Raw genomic sequence first — 27,017 nt, 5'->3', positions numbered from 1 at the left:
TGAGGTCGACTGACATAAACAGCTGTTTTAAACACACTGGTTGACAAATCGCGATAATTTTTGGGATCATAATTACGGACGGTTATACAAACCCAGAAAAAAGATGTACCTGTCTTCCATATAAGCAGGAGATGAGAGGGAAAAATGAAGGATTCGCGATACTTTCTTGACAGAATGTATAACAATATACAAATGAACTTTGCAACTTTAAGTATCGCCCAGCCGAACCGCATTAACATTTGAAAAAAATTTGTGAGAAGGAATGAGAGAAAAACTCGACTGGAGTTGCCAGGTCTTGTGAACGAGGTTAGCGACACCAAAAGAGAATTTTCTCTTCTTCTCGCAAGGGCATTAAGATGTAGACCACATCAGAAACAGTAGGCAAGGCAGTCTTGCATATATTCTATATATATCTCTGATCGCCATTAAATTGGGAGTGGCCAAAAACGATTATTTTTTCATATGGCTCACTCCTTTGAAGTTGGTCGCCTTGTCGTGGCGAAGGGGCTTAAGTAAGAGTAAAGTGTGCATCCCAAAGGAAACGCACTCTAATCTTACGAACTAAGAGGGACACTTCATAATTCCCACAATAGTGATATGGATGAATAAACACTAGGTTTTACGCCCATCTCCTATTGTGGAAGTATGAGGATACCCGAACCAACACCACCCTAAGCCAAGGTGTCGAGGTACCCGTGCCGAGGGCTGAATGGTCAGCGAGGGGTAATAAATAGCTGATCGCGAACGGTCCCCTCCGATGTCCGGGCGAGGTCGGAGGTATAAAAGCCTTCTCTCCGCATACCGGCTCTGCGGACGAGTGACCAACCCTTTCCGGATTACTCGTGGGACCAAATATGAACGGAAACAACAATTTAACAACAACAACAACATCAACTACAACAACCAAATTGACGACAACAGCAACGACTAAGGACATGAGCTATCGGAATCCTATTACGGAATCCGAAGAAGAAGAGCTACTTGCCTCCAGCTAGGAGACGAGTAAGAGTACTACCGGACATATCAACCAAAGTATACCGGTAGATACAGCAGAAAACGCCCCTGATATAAGGGAGGAAGCGTCCACCTCCAAGGCTGCCATGAGTACCAACCAAAGTGCACTGGCGGCGAAAGGAGAAAACAGAAAGAAGTGCAAGAAATCCCAGAGTCAGCTGAGGAAAAACCGGTACCAGAGGGCAGTCTTCATACTAGGGAAGATAGCCAAAGACCAGGCAGCCGGTACCCCAGTTGATGAGGCTGAAACAAAGCGCCTCAAATCTATCGTAGAGGAATATGAAGGCTACCTGAAAAGGAAGCAATCACAACCTCAAGAAGAGAGCAAGCGAGAGAGCACTTCTCAGAAAAGAAATCGCTCCATCATAGAAGTACCCGGATCTCAGCCCAAAAAACCGAGGCGGAGCGAAGGTGAACACAGCAGCACAACAGCGGCAAGGCATTTCTGCGATGTTGCCAGAGATAGCCTGCAGGTGGCCATCATAGACGGAAATTCCTCGTCTCCGAGCACAATGCAGGAGAGATGGGTGGAGATCGACGTCAGATTGTCGAGTATGGTGCTAAGCTATGTGCTCGACAATCCTGCGGGTCCTCACCCGGAGTTTGACTCTTCTGAGACCCTCAGGGGCTACAGGGTCATCAAGTGCGCGGACCAGGCCTCGCTGGACTTCCTCACGGGTAGTGTTGCTAAAATTAGCAACGCCTTTGTAGGCCTCCAATTGAGGCTTATACCCGCCAAGGACATTCCGAAGAGACCTCGTGCTCGCATTTGGCTACCCCCTCTAGAGGAGCCAGGCGAAAAACTCCTGCGGTGCATTAAGCTGCAGAACAAATCTATACCTAGTATAGATGAGTGGCAGCTAATCAAGGAGGAAAAACCGAATAAAGCAAGCAAGCCAATACTAGTGGCCATTTGTGATGAGTCCATTGAGGCTCTGAAGAAGACTGACTACAAAATCAGCTTCGGAATCCGCAAAGCCAGACTAAAAATATTTCAAGGCGACAAAGCGGCTGACGAAGACGACACGGAAGAGGTCGACGACGCCAGCCAGTTGCTAAAGAATGTGGGCATCGAAGAAACCCGAGATGCCCAATAACATAAGATGCGTACAGATAAACCTGCAGCACTCGAAGAGTGCTACAGCGAATCTGACAACCCTCGTGAACGGGAGGGGCATCGACATCAGCCTAGTACAGGAGCCCTGAGTCAATGAAGATACCATTAAAGGGCTAAACAGCAGCAACCATAACCTGTTTTACACACGGAACAGAGGTAAACCTAGGGCATGCATTCTTATCAATAAAAGTATAAATGCATTTCTTTGTCCTAATTACAGCACGGCAGATATCACAGTGGTAAAGGTGGAACAGAAGGATAAGCCCTTCTTCTTGGTCTCGGCCTACTTGGCCCATGACGAAGACATACCACCGGCCCCGCTCACCAGACTAGTAGAGGAGAACAGGAAGGTGGATGTCCTAATAGGGTGTGATGCAAACGCAAGGCACACCGTATGGGGTAGCTCCAGTATAAACACCAGAGGTGAGTCACTCTTGCAGTATATTTTGAATAGTAATCTAAGTATTTGCAACAAGGGCGATAAGCCAACTTTTATTTTCCCAAGCTCGGATGGGTTTCCGGGGTGGGAGGAAGTGCTTGACCTCACGCTATCAACAGACACAGACAGTCTCGTTGTGGATAACTGGAGGGTATCCGATGAGCCTTCCATGTCGGATCACTCTTGGATACTCTTCAGCATCCGCGAGAAGTACAGTGCGCCTCTCACTTACCGGAACCCTAGAAGAACAGCTTGGGGAAAATTTACCAGTATAGCAACAAAATGCCTTGAAAAGGGAGGCAATAAGAGCATCAGAAATCCTGAGGAATTAGATTCAGAAGTAGAGAAGTTGGAAAAATCCTAACCACAACTTTTAATAAATCTACTCCGCTAACAGTTTTGAAAAAGAGAAAGTCTCTTCCTTGGTGGAACAGTGAACTCAAGAATTTGAGAACACAACTAAGGAAGGCTTTCAATGAGAGTTTTTGAGCCAAAATCTGGCAGCCATATAAAGACAGTATGAAAGAATACAAAAAAGCAGTCATGAAAGCTAAAAAGGACTCATTGCGATCTTTCTGCACATCGATAGAAAGTTGCACAGAAGCCGCCAGGCTGAGTAAAATGCTATCCAAAGATCATATTAATACTGCTTACATTAGGGCGGAGGGAAGTGATTGGACCTCCTCGGCAAAAGAGTCTCTGGAGGTACCAATCACAACGCACTTCTCCGGGAGTCAGCAAACACCTTCAACAAGGGTTCAACCAGAACCACCGCTGAACGCAGCTGACTATCGAAGCCAAATAGTAGACAAAAGAAGTTGAAAAGAAGTAAAGTTGTGTTCCTCCCAAAACCAGGCAGAAGAACACACGAGAATGCCAAGGATTTTAGACCTATAAGCCTTACCTCCTTTATGCTGAAGGTACTAGAAAGGCTAATAGATCTACACGTAAGAACAATAATGGCGGAGAAGTTATCGAAGTCCCATCATGCGTACATGAAGGGCCGATCAACCGAAACCGCCCTTCACGAGGTGATAAGTGTAATTGAAAAATCACTACATCACAAACAATACACCATGGCTGCATTTCTAGACATAGAGGCCGCCTTCAACAACATAGAAATAAATGCGATAACTAATTCTCTGGCACATGGTGGTATAGACGACACTATGTGCAGATGGATACTATCGATGCTTGAGAATAGGAAAATTATAGCTTCAAACGGCGCTGCAACACAAACAAGCTATGTGAGTAGACGAACGCCTCAAGGGGGGGTCCTCTCTCCGCTTCTATGGGTTGCAGCGCTGAACGAAATACTACTCCAACTAAACGGTGGAGGGGTGAAAGCAGTAGCGTATGCAGACGATATAGTGTTGTTGTTTTCAGGCATGTTTCCTTCAACAGTCAGCGAGATTATAGAAAGAGCACTTCGTAGGTTAAACCTATGGGCTAAAAACAATGGTCTAAGAGTTAACCCGAACAAAACAGAATTGATGCTATTCACTAGCAGAACCAAAATACCTCAGTTTCAACTTCCGGTACTAAACGGTACAACACTAACTCTATCCCCCACAGCTAAATACTTGGGGGTGGAGATAGACACCAAACTGTCCCGAAAAATAAATATAGAAAAAAGAATAAACAAAGCATACATGGCCTACTGTACTTGTAAGAAAATCGTCAACAAGAATTGGGGCCTTAAACCAAGTATAATCAAGTGGATGTATACGGCTGTCATAAGACCTATACTTACATATGGAGCTCTGGTATGGTGGCCAGCGCTAAACAAACAATACAATATTAGAAAATTAAATGGAATACAAAGAGCAGCATGTGCGGGTGTTACGGGTGCAATCAGGTCATGTCCGACTGATGCGCTCAATGTGATCCTGCATCAACTACCAATGGACATTTTTATTCACAAAACAGCAGCTATTGCGGCGATAAGAATAAAAGAATTGGGAGGTTGGAATCAGCAGAACTACGGACATAGTGTAATTCTAAACAAGTTCACTCTTAACAAATCAGACTACATTCTCCCAAAGCTGGATTTCAATAGACACTTCCAGGTGAGGATACCATCTAGACGAGAATGGAGAAGAGGTTCAATGGTAGAGGAAGATACCACCTCAATCTATACCGACGGGTTCAAACTGTACTGCGGAGTAGGCACGGGGGTATTCTCCGCTGATCTAGGCATATCTCTCTCTATACGTCTACCGAACTCGGCTAGCATCTTCCAAGCAGAAGTACTAGGCATAGAAAAAGCCTGCGAAGTTCTATTAGAAAACCACGGGAATATACATAAAGCAACTATATTTACGGACAGCCAGGCGGCCCTCCTGGCTTTGTCTTCACCCATGACAAATTCCAGTACAGTTCACAACTGCAAGAGAGCACTAAGCTCAATAAAAGACAAGCTCAAACTAAACTTGATCTGGGTTCCCGGCCACAGGAACATTTTCAGTAACGAAAAAGCAGACGAGTTGGCAAAGGCAGGAGCTTTCCTCAAAGAATCCGAAGCGGAGCTAATACCAAGCCCGCTAGGATCGATAAAAGGAGAGATCAATAGACAATTTCAGCAAATTGCAAACAACAGGTGGAAAAACATTACAAAATGCGTCATAACTAAACAATTATGGCCAACATATGACAGGAAAAGAACCAATGACTTATTAAATAGGTCAAGAAAAAGTATTTACAGAATAACAGCTACCACAACAGGGCACTGGCCATTTGGGGAACATGCGTCCAAAATGGGCTTGCCATACAACGACATCTGCCGTGGCTGCGGAGTAGCAGGGAACAAGGAAACAATCTTCCACTTTCTCTGCGAATGCTCAGCTCTAGCACAGATCCGACACAAAACACTCGGAATCCACCAAGCACCAAATCTTGAATGGATTTCCACCAAAAGCATATCGGACATAAGTAGTTTCATCGAAACCTCAAAATAGTTTGAGAGAGAAGGTGAAACGTAAGAGCAGATACAGGAGGTTCTACGAATAGTGTATCAAAATGGCACATCAAGTGCTAATTGAGCCCGATAGGGCTGCACTCCTACCTACCTACCTACCATATGGCTCAAGCACCTCACGACTTCCTTTCAAAGGTCAAATATCTTCTGGGTAGCCTAAGAACATACGTTTGAAGACGAGCTACAATGAGAAGGTGAAACATCCTTCGCACAGGATTGTACGCTGGATTTGGGACTCTCCACGTAAAAAAACGCCACCAATGAAAAACTATCAACTGCCTGAGAGACTCCCCTTTTGATGACGACGATTTGAGGGTATGCATCTGAAATGTCCGGTTCCCTATCACTGCCGTTCAAGGTTCTTGTGGCATTTACTACATTGGCCATTTAAAGGAGCGCAAGTTTGGTGTGGAATTCGTGGTGGGAGAGAGACTCCGTCGCCGAATACTATCATTCACTCCGGTGGATGAACGTCTACCCACAATCCGCATCAAAGCGAAGTTCTTCAACATATCGCTGATTTTCGCCCACGCCCCGACGGAAGAGAAGGACGATGTGACCAAAGATGCCTTCTATGAGCGCTTGGAGCGCACTTATAACACTTGTTAAAAAAACAACTTACATAACAAGTAACATCCCAGTAAAATTTAAAAAAGATGCAAAGTAATTCCAAATAATCACTTTAATAATATTTAAGAGTTCTTCATCAAACTTGAAAATTTATGTCGCTTATATGCCAACACGACACCCTAATGACCATAAAAGTAGTGAAAAAAGTGCTACACAGGGTTTGTCCGGAAAGTAATAGGACTGCTTTTCTTAGGTGTATTTCGGTGGCCCTTGGCATAGTAACAAACAACAAAACAACCTTTTGTTTCAATATACATAATTCATCAAAACAACCTTGAGTAGGAACAATTGAAATGCACTATCACTACAACAAAACAAACAAGTATCAAAGCAACATTGAGTTTGAATACCACAACATCCTTATCTTAAAACAAAGCAAATGTATCTAAGCAAACAACATACATATATGTAAACAATCCTAAACAAATAATATTATCAGTATCTAAACAAGCTATCAAATAGTAATGAGTAAACATACTAGTTAGTGTAAATAGAAGTAAGAACGATGTAAGAAGTTAGTCTTAAGAGTATTAATAAAGAGTACACATTTCGGTGCAGCACAAAATATATTCTTTTGACTCATTTTTACTTCGGGTAAAAATTAACTAAGACAAAGTTTTGAACTCAGACCGTCGACTAAGAATTCATTTAATCAAAACCTGAGGTTCATGACATTGGGATGGAGCACCTGGACATGCACAAGATGTGCGTGAAGATGGTCCCAAAAGTGCTTACTAACAACCAGAAATTGTGGCGAGTGGAAGAGTGCCAAGAAAATTGGAACATGTGTAAAAGTGACCCCCAACGCTTCCACAGCCGCATTACTACCCAGACTATCTACAATTGTTTAATAATATGACATAACATAAAGTGTAAAACAACATCTCGAAATTGAGCTGCAAAACTATCTATGCTACAATCGGACCACTCGATAGTTTAAAAAAAGTGCTATCGATAGAATCCATTGTTTTCTCCTTTAAATATATTTTTCGCTGGGTGAAATTAACCCTCTGCCTTCGAGAGGTGACTATCACTCACAATGGGGTGTGCTACCGCAACTCGGGAGGTGGCTACCGCTCACCACTTGGTTTGCTGCGGTAACTCGATACGCGGGACTTGTTTCCTTAGAAAATCACTTAAGTGGTGACGTAAATCTTTTTTTTTGGGTTTGGAGATTTGTTTAATAAATTCATATATCTTATATAAAACAACTAAGGAACAGATAAACGAACGGCCGCTGATCACTTACGATATTTGAAGACATTAGTCAAGCAATTGACTGCAAATTTCCACCGTCCGCGCGACCGGTCTTCGACGTCAAACCGCCGAATGATTACATACGCCTTTATGGAAAGCTGCGCTGAAAGCTTAGAATGCTACTAGCAAGAGTTAGAAAAGATTACAAAGTCTGATCCCGAAGAAATAAGCACGGCAGAAGACACCAAACAAATTTTTATTGTGACACTTGTCCCGACAAGCCGGGCATGCATCTCAGTAGTTATCTCAAATACCATACAACGCAAAATTAGGGTAACGTTTGAAAAATTATCATCTTAAATATGTGAAAATACATTTAAAAAAGGTTCGGAGTGCAAAGGATTAATATACCTTAGCTTTGTAAACTTCATTTTTATGAAACAATTTTTTTCTAAAACTAACTTTCTCTTCGACTGTAAATTTAAATGTGATTAACTCGTTTATATTCATTGTAGTCATACTAATGTGTCTAGGTATACGTATAAGTATGTATTAAGTACATTCAGCGCATATAACACCTATGTAGTTAAAGTATAAAAATAGTTAAATTTAAATTACAAATAAAAAAATCCATACTTACGAATTTGAAACCACATACGCACAATAAAGTCAAAAATATGATTTAGAGGCTGCTATCCCTGCAAGACACCTGTTGATTAAATCAACGGTTAATTCCCAACGGGGCTATAGAGAGATTTCCGTAAAATTTTCGATAAGTTTCTTAGACTCAATTGACAATTCTAATCAAAAGTAATCAAAACTTTTATTTTATTTAATTTATGGTTTTATGGTTAGTTTTATAATTTTTTGTAATCACTTGACATAATTACATTTGAATTACAAAAGAATTAATTTTCTTCCACATATATTAAGGTCTAACATTCACTACAGAAGCACCGTTACGTACGGTAGTTGACAATTTCTTGTTTAGTAATGTATTATTTTTTTCTACTTTAAGCAAATATCTTTGGTTTTGGAAATGCTATGTTAGTTTTGTTAACTTAACGGTTGTTTATATCACCTAAAATTAATCGAGAAAAATATAAGAATATATAAATATAATAATAATATATAATGTATATATACATATAAATGATCAGGATGACGGGACGAGCTGAAATCCCTCCGTCTGTGCGGGCTGTAACTTGAGTAAAAGTTGAGATATCGTGATGAAACTTGGTACATGTGTTGCTTGTTAGAAAAAAAAGGACGGGTTCGTAGATGAGCATTATCAATTAACTGCCACGCCCACAAAACGCCATAAAATTAAAAGCTAGTTGCAAGACTATGAAATGTTCGATTACGCCCGAATTTAGCCTTCCTTACTAGTTATTTTTCTAATTAACTATGCAAACTAAATGTTATAGTGGCGAAGTTTTTCCAAAAATTTGGAGTGCTTGCGATATCTGAATATTTCGTGACTGCGGGAAGTTATTTGGTTTTAAAAAAGCAAGTTTGCCGCAGCTAAACTCTTTTTCAGCAAATGGGAAAAACTTTCTGTAGCAAAAGTTATGTAAAATTGCCTGAACTATTTAAGAAATGAATCGATTTCTTGGTTTGTTACATTGAATTAAGATCCCCAAAGCTCCAAAGTAAATTGGTTTTCTTTTGTCTATTTGGGTTCTATAAACTCCGTATCGGTTTTGTCGGTCTAATCTTCTTTTACACAACAGGAAGTTAATTTTTAGAGCACGTCTTCCAATCGACTATAAAGAACTTGTATTTTGGGAGTTTCTGATTGAAATGCTATATTTGTTTTGTACACTATAGGTAGACTGTAATCATGAAAATTTAGATACATATGTGTACGTATGTGCATAATTCCAACGGCTATTAAAATTTATTGAAAATAGCACATATACGTAATACATTGTATTGCTCAAGAACATCTTTGACTGCAGATATAAACTATAGCCACCGAATTTTCGTGATTTTCAAAAATACATATTTTATATATACAGAAAATAAATGTTATAATATAATAAATTCGAGGAAATCTTAAAATCCGGGTATGAATCCGCACTACCTCTTGCAGGTTCAAAAAAATATCCGTAAATCTGACATCACTGCATAAATAATATAAACATTACATATACTTTTTGTATAAAATATTTTTATATGCATAATGATGTTACGATGTTTTAATACGAAGTTATATTTATTTTATAAAAATTACATACCAAAAATAACTCCTATTGACAGCAAAATTATAAAAGGTCTTCTTCGCCCCAAATTTAGATTACAGCGATCGCTAATCGAGCCTAAGAAAGGGCACGCAATGAACCCTATCAATGGTGATAAAGCCCATACTAAAGTCATATGTTGATGGTCTATACCAATTTTTAGCAGAGTTGGTGAAACGAAGGCAGTTTCAGCGGCATACGAGAACTCAATGCCCATAACAGCTGCAGAAATCCTTACGAACTCCATGCGAGTTTTATGTCTGTAAAATATTTTAAATAATATATTTGTATGTTAATAAAGGACTAAATTGGGAAAAAGTTAAATAAGAAATTCAAAGTCTGGAAACTATGTTTAGGTATTACCAAAATTTTATATTATACTAAAAGAGAATCCCTAACTTCGGGAGGAGCCGAATATTTGACACTCTCGCAATTTGCAAAGATCAAAGCCGGAGAAATATTTTCACGTATTTTCAAACATTATGAAACAACTAAGAAAGGGCTAGGATCAGGTGTAACCGAGCACTTTATATTCTAGACAACTTATGAAAATAAGTCTCCTAGTATTTAGTAGAAATTTGAGATAATTCGTGAACCGTTTTAATACATGTTCATAGTTAAACTGTAGCATATTATATCCAATATAATGCATGCACTTAATTTTGTTAAGGCATCTGAAACATATTAAACGATACATAGTGTACGCTAGAAATTCAACTGAGGTATTTTGGTCTGATTTTTCTTTATTTTATGCACAAGCGCACACTGTCATTAGTGAGAGAGGCTCTTAGAACGTTTTAAAAATATCCCATATGTTTACCGGTATATTCGTCATACAGTCAACCGAAAGTTCGGAAATCTCATTTGTCGTGGCCTAATCCTGCCAATCTACAATACCAAGCGATGGATTACTTATAATAAGCTTCATCAAGTTATGTCATTTTTATACTTTTGCAACCTGTTGCTACAGAATATGATAATTTTCTTCACCTAACGGTTGTATGTATCACACAAAACTAAGCGAGATAGATATAGGATTATAATGTATAAATCTATATAAAAGATCAGGATGACGAGAAAAGTTAAAATCAGGGTGACTTTCTGTCTGTGCGTCCGTCCGTGCAATCTGTAACTTGAGTAAAAACTGAGATCTCTTGGTATGCGGGTTTCTTGGTACAAAAAAATTTCGAGTTTGTAGACGGGCGTAATCGGACCACTGCCACGCCTGCCATTTACTGAAAACCTATTAAGTGTCATAATTAAGCACGAAATTGAGGTACAATACTGTTATTTGGCACAAGGGATCACAGTAGCAAGGAACACCTGTGGAAAAAAAAATTTGATTAAGGGGGAGTGGCCCCCTCTAATTGTTTGATGCACATATCTCCTAAACTACTTAAGCTAAAACAATCAAATTTTCTGATCGCAAATATTTTCAGTATTTCTACCGACCGTGTGAAAATGGATCGGAAGATAACTCCGCTGACACCCCATATAACGGTAAAGATGAAAACTACTAATAACTAAATAACTAATTACGCCAATAACCCTATATTTTACTTCCGAAATGGCATGAAATTATGCTTTATGAGAACTGTTGTGAACATTGAACGATGGGCGTGGCACTGTCCACTATTTGGTGAAATCACATACCTCGGGAACCTACAGGTTAATATGTTAGGTTCCTATTTCACAGTGTGAACCCACCAACTTCCCATATAACACAATTTTAAATTCCCTTTGATTCTTTCACTTCTCATTACTCAAATTAAGAAGTAAGTAATATAACGAGATAAAATTATTTTTAAAGTATGTACATATAGTATGCCACCTTATGACAAAAAATTCTCCAAATCCAACCAAAACCCCTAGGTACCGAATATGTGGACCTTAGTATCTATAGTTGACTTTTGGCATAAAAATGGGTTGAATTGGGTCAATAATTCTTTGACCTCCGGTATACCTTACCTATAAAGGTTTGCTATCTTCCATGTGATTTTATGTTGCACATATAAGCCAATATTTGAGTTATCTCAATGAAAATTACAGAACATGTTTGATGATAAAATTAGGCAGAAACTATAACCAGGATTTTCGAACATCCGGCTGACTTTGCTCCATATTATTGGTGATTGCATGCGAGGTGCTTTAATGAAACCCATCGAAAATTTTTTTAGTGTGTGTCATGATAATAGCTACTAGATGAAATCGGGTTGATTCTACTCCAATTCCCAAATAATACATATAACGATTTTCGTTTTTCTAACAAATCGTATGCCGAATTTGTCGGTGTATGAGTTATATCGACTTTATGTACATATATATATAATTGCTGAGATTTCGATCCTCTGGTTGACATTTAACATATTTAGGTATTTCCTTGGCTTTGATTCTTGCAAGAGTATAAAATGTTTGAACGCACCCGAACTTAGCTTTCTTACTTATTTTTTCAAGATTTCACCAGCAGGGAATGAGCGATAAACGAAAAAAGTAAAGAAAGACACTATGTCCTTCTCGATAAGTTTCATGTGTTAGAAACAATCGTGAGGTAAACAGGACTACTCGTAGAATATTCGTGCTCTTTAACACCCAAGTAAAATTAAGTTTAGTGTATTATTACTGCTATATTATAGACCGCACACCCACTTATTACAGTTTAATTATTATATCTAAATCGACCTCACTAATTCAGAGAGATACGAACTTAAATACAAGTATATATATGTGATGGAGGATGGGGTCATGTGTAGAAGTTCACGCAAGTGAGGAAAGTTCTCTGATCGCCATTCACTTGGGAGTGGCCAGAAACGATTCTTTTACATATGGCTCAAGCAGCTCACGACTTCCGGTCTTTGACCAAATATCCTCTGGGTAGCCTAAGAACATCCGTTTGAAGGCGAGCTAAATTGAGAAGGCGAAACATCCCCTACATAGGGTTTTGCGCTGGGTTTGGGACCCGCCACGTAAATAACACCCCGAATGAAAAGGAACAACAAGCCTCGGATGTGTGACCCCCCTTTTGATGACGACCATGGCAAACGAAATAAGGACTACGAATTGAGGGCATGCCCCTGGAATGTCCGGTCCCTTAATTGGGCAGGTGCCGCTGCCCAGCTGGTTGATGTCCTCGTTAGAGTGAAGGCTGACATCACCGCCGTCCAAGAAATGCGATGGACGGAACAAGGACAGCGACGAGTAGGTCCCTATGACATCTACTACAGTGCCCATAGAAAGGAGCGCAAGTTTGGTGTGGGATTCGTGGTGGGAGAGAGACTCCGTCGCCGAGTACTATCATTCACTTCGGTGAATGAACGTCTAGACACAATCCGCATCAAAGCGATGTTCTTCAACATATCGCTGATTTGCGCCCACGCCCCGACGGAAGAGAAGGACGATGTGAGCAAAGATGCCTTCTATGAGCGCTTGAGAGCTGCCCCCGCCACGATGTCAAAGTCGTGCTTGGTGACTTTAATACCAGGGTGGGTAAAGAAGGTATATTTGGCACTACGGTCGGTAAATTCAGCCTCCACAACGAAACATCCCCAAATGGATTGAGGCTGATCGAATTCGCCGGGGCCCGAAATATGGTTATCTGTGGTACTAGATTCCAGCAAATGAAAATTCATCAAGATACCTGGCTGTCTCCGGATCGAAAAGCCACCAACCAGATCGATCATGTTGTGATAGACGGAAGACACGTCTCCACTGTTCTAGACGTGCGTACACTCCAAGGTCCTAATATCGACTCGGACCACTACCTTGTTGCAGCCAATATTCGCAGCCGCCTCTGTGCAGCATAAAAGACACGTCAACAAACACAAAGAAGTTTCGACGTCGAGAAGCTGTAATCACAACAGATAGCCGAACGTAGAAAATCTCTGAGAGCACTCGCCAATAACTCGGTATAAGGGAACTGTGGGACGGCACTTCAGCTGCAACCAAAACCATTGGTTTTCGGAAAATGCAAAAGAACAGCTGATACGACGAGGAGTGCCGTGTTGCAGCGGAGAGAAAACAGGCTGCCTACCTCGCAACGATACGGTGGACCACAACACGTGCAGGATGGGATAGATACCGAGAGTTGAAGAGGGAAGCGAGACGCATTTGCAGACAGAAAAAGAAAGAGGCCGAAATGCGTGAGTAGAAAGAGCTTGATAGCTGGCCGACAGGGTAATGCCCGAAAATTCTACGAAAAGATGCGGGGGCTAACTGAAGGTTTCAAGACCGGAGCATACTCTTGTAGAACCTCCAATGGTGATCTAGCCACCGATGACCAGAGCATACTTAAATTATGAGGGGAACACTTCTCCAGCCTGCTGAATGGCAGTGAACGCACAACGCCAGGAGAAGGCGAACCCGATTCTCCAATCGATAACGATGGAGCCGACGTTCCATTGCCCGACCATGAAGAAGTTCGAATAGCAATTACCCCTTTGAAGAAAAACAAAGCGGCGGGGGCCAATGGATTACCGGCCTAGCTATTCAAACACGGCGGCGAAAAACTGATAAGGAGCATGAATAAGCTTCTTTGCAACATATGGTCGGACGAAAGCATGCCCAAGGATTGGAATTTAAGTGTGCTCTGCCCAATCCACAAAAAAGAGACCCCACAGTCTGCGCCAACTACTGTGGGATAAGCCTCCTCAACATCACATATAAGGTTCTATAGAGCGTATTGTGTGACACATTAAAGCCCACCGGCAACAAACTTATTGGAACTTATCAGTGTGGCTTTAAACCTGGCCAATCATTAACCGACCAGATATTCACCATGCGCCAAATTGACACACTCCACTTCTTCGTCGATTTCACAGCTGCTTTCGACAGCACGAAAAAGAGCTGCATTTATTTCGCGATATTTGAATTTGGTATCCCCGCTAAACTAATACGGCTGTGTAAACTGACGTTGAGAAACACCAAAAGCTCCGTCAGGATCGGGAAGGACCTCTCCGAGCCGTTCGATACCAAACGAGGTTTCAGACAAGGCGATTCCCTATCGTGCGACTTTTTCAATCTGCTTTTGGAGAAAATAGTTCGAGCCGCAGAACTTAATCGAGCTTGGCACGCACGTCACTGTTGACAGTAATAACTTTGAAGTTGTAGATAATTTCGTCTATTTAGGAACCAGCATTAAAACCACCAACAATGTCAGCCTGGAAATCCAACGCAGGATAACTCCTGCCAACAGGTGCTACTTTGGACTCTGTAGGCAATTGAGAAGTAAAGTCCTCTCTCTACGAAAAAAAACCAAACTCTATAAGTCACTCATAATTCCCGTCCTGCTATATGGTGCAGAAGCTTGGACGATGACAACAACTGATGAGTTGACGTTGCGAGTTTTCGAGAGAAAAATTCTGCGAAAGATTTACGGGCCTTTGCGCGTTGGCCACAGCGAATATCGCATTCGATGGAACGATGAGCTGTATGAGATATATGATGACATTGAGATAGTTCAGTGAATTAAAAGACAGCGGCTACCGTGGCTAGGTCGTGTTGACCGAATGGACGAAAACAATCCAGCTCTGAAAGTATTCGACGCAGTACCCGCTTGGATAAGCAGAGGACGAGGAAGTCCTCGAGTCCGTTGGAAGGACCAGGTGGAGAAGGACCTGGCTACGCTTGGAATATCCAATTGGTGACGCGTAGCGAAAAGAAGAAACGACTGGCACGCTGTTGTTAACTCGGCTATAATCGAGTAAGCGGTGTCTACGCCAATTAAGTAGAAGAAATGAGATGCAAACTCCACTTGGTCCTTCTTCTTCCTCTGCTTTCCCCGGCGGGTACTGCATCGAATACTTTCAGAGCTGGGGTATTTTCGTCCATCTCGACAACATGACCTAGCCAGCGTAGCCGCTGTCTTTTAATTCGCTGAACTACGTCAATGTCGTCGTATATCTCGTACAGCTCATCGTTCCATCGAATGCGATAATCGCGATGGCCAACGCGCAAAGGACCATAAATCTTTCGCAGAACCTTTCTCTCGAAAACTCATAACGTCGACTCATCGGTTGCTGTCATCGTCCAAGCCTCTGCACCATATAGCAGGTCGGGGATTATGAGCGACTTATAGAGTTTGGATCTTGTTCGTCGAGAGAGGACTTTACTTTTTAATTGCCTACTCAGTCCGAAGTAGCACCTGTTGGGAAGAGCAATCCTGCGTTGGATTGACTGTGCGATGACTGTTTGTTTGATGACAGGAGATATTTTGTCTTGCCCTCGTTCACTGCCAGACCCATTTTCTTTACTTCCTTGTCCAGCCGGAAGAAAGCAGAACTAATGCCGCGGGTGTTGATATCAATATGTTAACAATATATACGTTTGAATCTTTAAGATAAACGGTTTGTATGTTTGTTGTATACACAACGTATCGAATAACGAACGCGTATTTCGTTTTCCTTATTGTATTTTTGTTGTATACGCAATGTACGAACTAACGAGCGAGTGTTTCGTTTTCTTTATTCCTAATAGTTGTGCTATTAGTTTGTTTTGTTTTCTTTCTATTTTATTTATTGCTTCGAATTCCTAATAGTTGTGCTATTACTTTGTTCTTGTTTTTTTTTCTATTTTATTTATTGGTTCGCACTCGTTAGCTTATATCGGGTGATTTTTTTGAGGTTAGGATTTTCATGCATTAGTATTTGACAGATCACGTGGGATTTCAGACATGGTGTCAAAGAGAAAGATGCTCAGTATGCTTTGACATTTCATCATGAATAGACTTACTAACGAGCAACGCTTGCAAATCATTGAATTTTTATTACCAAAATCAGTGTTCGGTTCGAAATGTGTTTCGCGCTTTACGTCCGATTTATGGTCTACATAATCGACCAAGTGAGCAAACAATTAATGCGATTGTGACCAAGTTTCGCACTCAGTTTACTTTATTGGACATTAAACCAACCACACGAATGCGTACAGTGCGTACAGAAGAGAATATTGCGTCTGTTTCTGAGAGTGTGGCTGAAGACCGTGAAATGTCGATTCGTCGCCGTTCGCAGCAATTGGGTTTGTGTTATTCGACCACATGGAAGATTTTACGCAAAGATCTTGGTGTAAAACCGTATAAAATACAGCTCGTGCAAGAACTGAAGCCAGAACGATCTGCCACAACGTCGAATTTTCAGTGAATGGGCCCTAGAAAAGTTGGCAGAAAATCCGCTTTTTATCGACAAATTTTGTTCAGCGATGAGGCTCATTTCTGGTTGAATGGCTACGTAAATAAGCAAAATTGCCGCATTTGGGGTGAAGAGCAACCAGAAGCCGTTCAAGAACTGCCCATGCATCCCGAAAAATGCACTGTTTGGTGTGGTTTGTACGCTGGTGGAATCATTGGACCGTAGTTTTTCAAAGATGCTGTTGGACGCAACGTTACGGTGAATGGCAATCGCTATCGTTCGATGCTAACAAACTTTTTGTTGCCAAAAATGGAAGAACTGAACTTGGTTGACATGTGGTTTCAACAAGATGGCGCTACATGCCACACAGCTCGCGATTCTATGGCCATTTTGAGGGAAAACTTCGGAGAACAATTCATCTCAAGAAATGAACCCGTAAGTTGGCCACCAAGATCATGCGATTTAACGCCTTTAGACTATTTTTTGTGGGGCTACGTCAAGTCTAAAGTCTACAGAAATAAGCCAGCAACTATTCCAGCTTTGGAAGACAACATTTCCGAAGAAATTCGGGCTATTCCGGCCGAAATGCTCGAAAAAGTTGCCTTTCCGAAAATTAAGAACATTTAAAATGAAATTATCTTCAAAAAAGTAAATGTCATGAACCAATCTAACGTTTCAAATAAAGAACCGATGAGATTTTGCAAATTTTATGCGTTTTTTTTTTAAAAAAAGTTATCAAGCTCTTAAAAAATCACCCGATATATATCGAGTATAGGAGGGAAAGCTGACCAAATAATGGAAAGTCATTTTATTGGGAATAGGAGCTCTAGAAAGGGATCTAAACCAATTTTATTGATTTGGCCCCTTTCTTCGACAGCTTTTCTTAGAAAAATAGGAAGATTTCAAAAAAATAAAAAAAAAGACGTGTGGCACTCGGGGACTGCCGCGGTAAAGCTATTGCATAGCATTTTGGATCAACTTATGCAATTATAATTATTTATTTATTTTATTCATGCCGTATTTCTTTTTCTTTGATATTAATTCAAGTTACACTTTTTGAGCGTGGTGACCGATAAGAAAACAAATTTTTCTATTATTAAATAAATAAAAAGTTAATATTGTTTAAAATATTTTTATTATTTTACAATTCATGTGAGTTTTATTATCTTACATTAGCTGTTGGTTACACCACCAACAATGTCAGCCTGGAAATCCAACGCAGGATTGCTCTTGCCAACAGGTGCTACTTCGGACAGAGTAGGCAATTGAAAAGTAAAGTCCTCTCTCGACGAACAAAAGCTAAACTCTATAAGTCGCTCATAATTCCCTTCCTGCTATATGGTGCAGAGGCTTGGGCGATGACAACAACCGATGAGTCGGCGTTACGAGTTTTCGAGAGAAAAATTCTGCGAAAGATTTATGGCCCTTTGCGCATTGGCCACGGCGAATATCGCATTTGATGGAACGATGAGCTGTACGAGATATACGACGACATTGACATAGTTCAGCGAATTAGAAGACAGCGGCTACGCTGGCTAGGTCATGTTGTCCGGATGGATGAAAACACTTCAGCTCTGAGAGTATTCGACGCAGTACCCGCCGGGGGAAGCAGAGGAAGAGGAAGACCTCCAGTCCGTTGGAAGGACCAGGTGGAGAAGGACCTGGCTTCGCTTGGAATATCCAATTGGCGCCACATAGCGAAAAGAAGAAACGCCTGGCGCGCTGTTGTTAACTCTGCTATAATCGCGTAAGCGGTATCTACGCCAATTAAGAAGAAGAAGAAGCTGTTGGTTTTTCAGGATTATTTATCATTGAAACTGTAGGTTTATGATAACTGAAATTAGAAACATAAATTTGCGACTTAATATCCTCTAAATACCTAGAAAATACTGCGTCAATGATGGTCCCATATTTTGTTGTGGACTCTTGTGGATTATTCATTCATTTTCAAATTCAATGTTTTTGATAGAAAAGTTGTCAACCGCTCTGATTTTTTATCAGCGAAGTTAATGTTGAAATCGCCAGCCAAGATAAGTGGAAATTTATTACCATTTGCACCAATTTTCGACCCTTCTTCAGTGTAAAAGTGCGATGAATGCTCTACCTCGTCCAATTTTGGATTCGGAGAAATGTAAATTGCTACCACAACTATTTGTAGGCCATTTCTAAGTTTGCATAAGCACGCACAAATATCTCCAACAACTGAGCGCCTAACATTAACATCGCTAACGTATGCATTATTTATTTCAATATTCGGAGTCATAATATAAGTAATAGTATCACTTTCATTTTGGTAAATAGCTACCCCACCTTTTGAAACAGTATCTCGTTTGAATTGAACAATACAATTAAAATTAGGTATTTCAATCGGATTATCATGCGTCATGCAAATTTCGGTAAGAAGTAACATATTTGTTTGTCTCGTAACTGAATATTGTAAATCGTATTTATGACTATTTAGACTTTGGCAGTTGAAAGTCATTATTGAAATTCCATTTCTATTACTAATGAAATCTAATACACTTTGAGCTATCGCCTGAACACTATTTAAAGACAGTCTTTTGAATTTTTGCAACAAAAATGCAGTCGAAGCAGCTTGCTTTCGATTATGATAAAACTTGAATGTAGAATTATCGTTTTTTGTCGTGATATACAATTTTTCAATATTAGTCACCCGAGAGAGCGCAACATAAACGAGTTTCTGAGAATGTCCTTTACTATACTCATATACTATTCAAAAGTATTCGTCAAAAGTTCCACCTTGCAACTTATGTATAGTTAGAGCAAGAGCTGAAGTTAATGGAAAATGTTTGAGTTTGTAATTCATTGGGAACAGCGAGATTGCCAACTCTGTTTTGCACTGCTAGAGCGGTTTCTTTTTGCCTTTTTTCCTACCCACTTTATTTAAACCACAAAATTCCAGCCAAACTCTTATTAATGTGTTACTTTCATCAAATTCTAGATGTACCAATTTATCAACAGCACCATTGCACAAACCATCAGAAACGTCGATGTTAGTTGTAATAACATAATGCTTTCCAATGACAAAAGTAATGTGATAAGGCAGTCCTCCAGTGTCAATAACAGATTTTATATGTAATTTAAGTCTAAAATTAGCTTCTTTCTCAGCACTTTTAGCGCCAATAATGACGTCTACGGACATTGAAAGAACTTTGTTTTCACATTGGCTCAAAATCAAATTGTTTTAGGCGGCAACATCTTCATTTTTAAAAAATAAACGAACTCCATGAGGATATAATGTAGCAACATCCTCTCTTTTGAAAAATCTCGATTCAATAAGTTGAAACTCATGCTCATCTAGTACATCTCCATTACCTATTTTTGTGGTGAGTTGATAAAATTTTAATTTTCTCCATAAATGCGGTCCAATCATGCTCGTTCTGACTGTCTTGTAAATTGGTGTCGATCTTACTGGTGGCAATTGCCGTAAATCTCCGATAAAAATAATCTATACTTCCGAAATCTGTGTTTTTGCCTGTTATTTGTTTTAGACGATTATCAATTTTATGTAGAAGTTCTGCACTAACCATGCTAATTTCATCAATGATCAGTACTCCGACATATCTGAAGAGAGATCTATACAATTGCAACGTTTTTGATGACAGAGGCAAAAGTTTTGAAAGAGGAATTTTGAGCGCTGTATGAACAGCTGTACCGTCAATAGCTTTGCCGGTTGAAGCACATGTAATATAGGCATTGCAGTAACCATCATTATCAGTGAACCTATTGTAAATTTCCATAATCAGTTTGATAACGAATGATTTTCCCGTACCTGCTGGTCCCGTAAAAAAGTTTGAAATTTTGTATGAATGCATGCATAGTACTATTTACAGTCAATTTGGACTTGAACATTTAATAATTTTATTTGATTTTTACATAATATACTATACTAATAGTAGTAATAGAAATTGAATTTATCACAACAATAATAAATACATACATACATACACATGTATATCGGCTATCATATTAATCTTATTATTTGCTCATATGTATACGCATGTGCGCGTTCAGAAAATCAAATCATGATTTTATCACTTATATATATTACATTATTAATTAATCTGCTTGTTCATACATTCATATATACTTATATGTACATTAAGGTGGAGCGAAATGTATGGAGAAAAATGTTTTGTCTGTTTTTTAACGGCATAGCTATGAAAAGTTGCCTTTTAATATATAAAAAAAATATCAAAATATCAAACAGCTGGCTTAATGTTTTGAGGTGCCCCAGTACAGTCAAACATTTAAATAAAAAAATGCCATTCTAAGCATTTATTACGAAAAATATTCTCATAAAAAACTTTTTTTTGTATTGAAATGAGGCATTCGTTGACGTGATAGCAGTCTTGCCCTAATGAAGTCATCTCGTTTATTTTCCCCACAAACTGCGTTCGATGCTTCTGTTATCAACTTAATGCAGCGCTCCACAGCTTCGGTGTGGCATAGAAAATCTGTAATATCCTTACATGTACCAAGAACGGTTGACAATGTTTTGCAAGGTTTCATCAAACATTTTTAAAGTTAGATATGGATTAGTTATATCAGAGTCTTGCCACATAATAATCTCAGTGTAATCTTAGGCATCAAAGTTGAATGTAGGTACGTTAACGGCTCGAAGTCTTCGAGCTTTCTCTGATCTTGGTTTTACAATTCTTCGATATGCAAGATTTCTTAAAATCTCTCTGTCATCACCAAGCATGGCAATGAGAAGATTTTCTGGGTGACCAAAGTATCCATTTCGTTGGATTACCTTGTCAACGAGTACTTTCATATCGGAATTCAAATAACGACATAGATTAATGGTTTGCCATATGTTTTTGGCTCCGTTAATGTATGAAGAATTACGTTTTATTGTAAACCCCATTGGTCCATAAACTTTCATAACGTACGTGGCTTTTCTTCTGAGTCATTCTGAGTGGCATACAATTTTAGAATGATTAGCTGTTGTTAGTCATCTAGAATGGTTAAGGGCTCCAGCTTCCATATTAGCTAATCAGGAGAAAATATACAAGTACTGATAGCGGTCATTATAAATACCGGTCAGTATAAATACTTTTGGTCGGTATTAAGCTCTTCCCTAGTTATTTCATATTAATTCACTCACATTTACATTTTATAAATGTTCTAATATTTTCTTGGTATTTAACGTTGGTTTGACGGCCTTGATATGGTTTCATTAAGCTCCTGTATATTAGGGTGGGTCGATTCCGGACTTTTTCGATTCGGGATTTCTAATAGTGCGGAAAAGTTGCCTTAGTACTTCCTGATTTCAATGCAACTTTTTGTTTTGAGATCGGATTGCATCTTCAACCCCAACTCTGGCCTTGAAATTTCGGAAATTTGCCTAAAATCGTGAAATTGTCTACCTAGCGCAGGAAATCGCATCTCATGGCAAAATGTATAAAACAAAAGTTATTTGTTACGTCATTTGCTACCGAAATGGTATGTGATCACGGCCGTAGGACGAACCGTTCCCGAGATACGAGCGAAAAGGCGGCGCGCCACAGCGCAAGGTGAAAATTGTTGCAGCTAACCTGTATTGGTCACCCAGAACCCACCGCGTGGAGGTGGCTGCTCTTCGGGTTTCTCCCAAGCCCAACCCAACCAACCAACCATATATCAGGCTTGTTTTAGTCTGAATCTGTGTCAAATTTGTTGATAAAATCAGATTTTGAACTAAACTTTGGCACTTGTTGCCTAGATTTCAGTGTGGAGCGTAAAAAATTATCACGAGATTGGGGGCCAAAACCTTTAGAAGATGCCTCTGTCACCAGTTTGACGGTTCTCACGACTGCCACGGTGTGAGAGGGGAATTCACTAAATTTCCATACCTCTGCAGTGTCTACCGACAGCCCTTTTATGAGTTCTTAGTTAGAAACTGAACAAAGAACTGGTGAAACAGTCAAGGTAATAGTCTTCCAGTTAATCATATCGTAATAATTATTATATTTGAAATTCAGCTTTGGCACTTTAATACATCTAACCCTTCCATATACAGTGTCAGACTCTGCTTCTCTGGCTGCCAGAAGACGGTCAAGGGCCAACTTTCTGACTTCTATCCGTTCGTCAGTCATCATACTAAGGAGAATGTTTTCTGGAAGAGCAAAGAATGGATGAATCGACAACCTTGCGCAGTTTAGCAGGTAAGTATCTCGACCTTTGAATTGCAGCATAGAGATGGCGCGAGCCATCTTTGATTGAACTGTTGAACCTTATTGAGAACCACAAAGGTGTGTAAACTGTAAGTATGTACTTGACCAAAATCTTTATTTTCTTTGTTGGTTTGTCAGTAGAAATGTATAATCTCAGAATTCTATTTGCACAGGTGAGCCAGAGAGATTTGCACATGTTACCTGGATGCATCGACGCTAAATCTGAGAAACATTGACCGGAAATAACAGCTTCTGATATTTTATAGAGATAAGCTTGGTCTGTGCTAAGTTGGGTCGGATTAATAACCTCAGAAGGTAATTGGCAGGATGGAAAACTTTCAAATTTGACAACAGGCAACTTCTCACAATCAGGGAGCAGTTTACCTATGTCGCCAGAGAATTATTTGGACTCTTTGAGACACCATCTAAGTGTTCGAAAAGAGCACGAAATGGAAGTTCGTTGAAATGTAGAAGACAAACAACCCACTGTAAAGGCCTACCTATTCTCTCTTCTAGTTTCCGAATGATTCCACCTTTCCAACCTGTGTTCGTGTTGGTGCCATCAGCACCGACAACTTCTAGATGTTCCACATCAACTGAATTGTCTTGTAAATGTTGCCATATAGCTTGCGTCTCATCCTCAGCTGACCCGGAAGGAGAGGTGACGTTGCCAAAGTGTTCCTCTTTGACAGTGTCGCGGTAGTACTTTTCACCTTCGCTGACTTGTGTAAGTGTATTGTCTTTGCGGCGGTCAAAATACAGCCCATATACAGAGTTAATATTTTCGGTGTTTTGGAGCTTAACTCTAACACTTTTTTTGCCCGACTAATCTTGCATTTGTCAGTGACAAAGCTAGCCTGATCCTCTGTTATCAAACCTGCTTTTTTGGCACCCAGAAAAGCAGATAAAACATTCAAGGCCGCTGCTCTATCACTTACTCCAAATCTTTGGGCAGCTAAAGCAGTGTGTTCTAATACTATGTAGTGTGTTTTGTTTGGTTTTAGAGGATGGAAGAGAAAATTCATCATCAGCATCGTTTTTGGAAGAATCCATGTGCGACGCACCTACATTGTTGTCGTCTGTATGAGAGTCTGGCTGATCTGAATAGTCACGTGTTCTAGCTGATACTTTATCACTTAAATTAACTTTTTTCATTTACATATGTTCTGACTAAATAAATTTCTTAAGAGAAAAAATTAACTTTTTTCATTTACATATGTTCTGACTAAATAAATTTCTTAAGAGAAAAAATAGATATTATTATAAATAAATAAATAAAAATAAAGAAAAAACATAGCAATTTAGCTAATTTTTTCATGTAAATCACCAAAAATGGTGATGTTTTGAAATGATTGTATGGGGAACACCCCAGGGGGTCAAATTGGGATTTTTCAAAATTTGCCCCTTCCCAGAGGTTCGACCCAAATTGGGGGACATCAAAATTCGTTTCAGAGGTATGGTTCCTTCGGCAAAGTATCTTATTTTAATCCCTAGAATATGATTTTCATAGAGCAACGGGCGATTTTTTTGCCTCCCCACAAATCGACCCGGCCTAGTACACATGTGAATATGTCACCAACAAAAAATTGAAGCATTGTTCTCCAAAAACAACAATTGCTCAAATAGCAGAAGCATCAAAAGTCAATTTGGCAGCCGAATTGGCGAAGCCCAAATGTAGTAAATTTTAGAACAAAAACGATTTCATTCATAAACGCAGGCGCAAATTCTACAGGCGACCTCGCTTCATTCATGAAAACAGACGCCGTAACACCTCCCCGAGCATGCCTTTGCCTACAAGCGTCTTCTCACGACGATGGCAAAAGCTAAAAATCATAAATTGAACCACTTTCTGATGCTTCTTCACAGAAGGAAGTCAGAAAAGTGGCAACAACGGAGTTGTCGATTTATAATATTTGTCCATTCTAAAATATTTTTCCGTGACTAGCAAAAATCTGCGCCAATATGTATGCAAGCTCATGCATATGCATACATATTTACGCTAGTTTGTTGGCGAAGCTGTTACAGCGGCAAGAGAAGCGGTCAATAGCGGCCATTTGTTTATTTTTTTCGGCACACCTTGGATTTTCTGTCATCACACAAGTGCTGAACCAATGAGCGCGACAGATATTAGAATACACACGTTCTTAGGGACACAGGTATTGAGGCAGCTGCCCAACTACATAACTGTGTCCCTAAGAACGTGTGTATATTAATATTTGACAGATGTCGCTTGTAGTCTGTCGTGCTCAATGTGTTTAGCACTTGACTCTTTGACGAAACGCAAGCTTCGGCCACTGGTTGACAGTGACAACGCAGATGCGAAAGAAGCGTGCGACACTTGTTATTATGAATGTACATATGTACATATGTATATGGCTCGCATTTGCTTTCGTAAACATACAGACAAATGTGCCAAAGAAATAATATATGTACATATGCATGTGTCGTGGTGCGTGAGGTTTTTTCGTTACGGAATTTCTGGATTCGGTCTCCGCGCTCAAGGCCCGCGATAGAAGCCATGCAATAGCTTAATAAAAGCTTCCATAGTGCGTTAGAGAATAACATTAAAAATGTTCTCTCCAAATCGTAACTAGTTATCTGCAAAACTCTTCTATTGGGAGTGGAAACTGTTTCGAAAACCCTATTCTGAGAAAAACGCGTTTAAAGATTGGAGTTGGAGCGTTCCCGATTCTGTTCTCATTCTACAAGAAACTTTGTAGCGACCGTAATAATTTGAATTTCGATTTCAAAATTTGAGACAATGTTATGTGTATACTCGTACTATCCGAAAATGCAGCAAAAAAATCATTTTTTTTTTCGAAAATTTCACACTGAGGTGATCCCTTAACTGTTGACATTACCTAAAAGAACTCGCTAACCAAACTATTTTATGAATATAACTCATGTACTGAACGAGATATTCAGCACAAAGGCTGGCAGGGGATAAAATGGTGTGTTTCATATGAGTATTTTTTTTTTAAGCGCTGCCTCAGAGGGTTATTGAACTTCCAAAAGCTTTGTGGTATGAAATTAATATTTATTTATTTATATTTCTATATTCGTATAAACGTTTTTATAATTAACCAAATATGCTGTGTATAGTGAATAGGGGAAACTTTTACTTTACGTGCCTCTCTTTCTGAAATCAATCTTCCGATTAAAATACATATGTATCTACATACGTAAACACTAAGCCAATTAAGAGTAAATTTGAGTGCAACGTTAATAGTTGCTAACCGCAAAAAATGGAGCACTTATTATATAATAATAAATCATTTTATTCATAGCTAATATATCAACTTTACCTGTATATGTGTGAAAAATCTTGAGTAGCACTAATATTTCCACTAAAATTTTTATTCGCAGCATTCTTAAAAAATTCAAAAATGCTTGTCGAATCCCTTTCCCTTTGTGTTAAAATTAGTTCTTTAAAAGATTCACGCCAGTGATGCAGCCGACCAGAAAAACCCTCGTATTCATTTAATTTCTCCATTGTAATTAAAAAATTTGTAAAAGTTTTGTACAGCTTATAAACTCACATTCGATGCATACAAATTGAGAGGTTTTATTATATAAAAAATAACGAGTAAGGATAACAATATATGTACACAATTTATGTAACCAATAATATTTTGACTTAATACTAGTAATACACAGCACAATAACTATTTCGTTTCCTTGCTCAACTCTCAAAAAACTATTTCATGACCAACGAAACATAGTACGACTAGTCAAATATGTGCATATTTATATAAGCATGTGTCGCAATACGTGCATTTAAAATATGGAAATAAACATATAAGACCAATATTTCGTTACTACTTTCAAGCATGCGCGTTTGCGCTGTAGTGACGAAAAACTTTATACATACGAGAGAGCCCGATAAGAACGTAGACTTCATCATACAAATTTTGGCAAAATAGCGATTTATTCTTCAATATAGTCTCTCTTTATCTCGATACACTTGACAAGCGATGCTCTAATTTATTAAACCCATCTGAAGAAAACTTTTTCTGTATGTATGCAAAATAGAACACCGTGGCTGTCGTTTCAACTGTTCCTCATGTTCTTGGTTGTGTTTGGTTTCTAGTATATGTCAGTGGATT

The 27,017-nt window shown here is 39.4% G+C and overlaps 1 protein-coding gene across 4 annotated transcripts; it reads right to left on the bottom strand.

The window, feature by feature from the left end:
• Nucleotides 1–8,185: 8,185 nt before the first annotated feature.
• Nucleotides 8,186–26,770, bottom strand: LOC120781746 (proton-associated sugar transporter A-like). Of its 4 annotated transcripts, none has more exons than XM_040113975.1 (4): nt 26,217–26,770; nt 9,615–9,877; nt 8,521–8,578; nt 8,406–8,455 (listed from the first exon to the last, which is right to left on the bottom strand). In XM_040113975.1, the coding sequence occupies exons 1-4, from the start codon at nt 26,402–26,404 to the stop codon at nt 8,452–8,454; spliced, it is 513 nt and encodes a 170-aa protein (XP_039969909.1). In that variant the 5' UTR covers nt 26,405–26,770; the 3' UTR covers nt 8,406–8,451. The 4 variants fall into 4 exon arrangements, with proteins under 4 accessions (XP_039969912.1, XP_039969909.1, XP_039969910.1 ...); XM_040113976.1 differs by having other exon boundaries at nt 8,521–8,572; XM_040113978.1 differs by lacking the exon at nt 8,521–8,578 and having other exon boundaries at nt 8,186–8,455.
• Between the last annotated feature and the right edge of the window lie 247 nt (nt 26,771–27,017).

The sequence above is a fragment of the Bactrocera tryoni genome, unplaced genomic scaffold (genome assembly GCF_016617805.1).
Source record: "Bactrocera tryoni isolate S06 unplaced genomic scaffold, CSIRO_BtryS06_freeze2 scaffold_7, whole genome shotgun sequence".
Lineage (NCBI taxonomy): Eukaryota > Metazoa > Arthropoda > Insecta > Diptera > Tephritidae > Bactrocera > Bactrocera tryoni.
This window is presented reverse-complemented; position numbering and strand designations above follow the sequence as displayed.

Bases quoted from the DNA above. Each gene is read 5' to 3' on its own strand.
- LOC120781746 (XM_040113975.1), bottom strand. From the start codon at position 26,404: ATGGAGAAATTAAATGAATACGAGGGTTTTTCTGGTCGGCTGCATCAC. The intron at 9,878-26,216 runs GTAAAGTTGATA...AATATTTTACAG, and splicing joins GATTTTTCACACATATACAG to ACATAAAACTCGCATGGAGT. The intron at 8,579-9,614 runs GTATGTAATTTT...CTTTTACTCAAG, and splicing joins GTCAATAGGAGTTATTTTTG to TTACAGCCCGCACAGACGGA.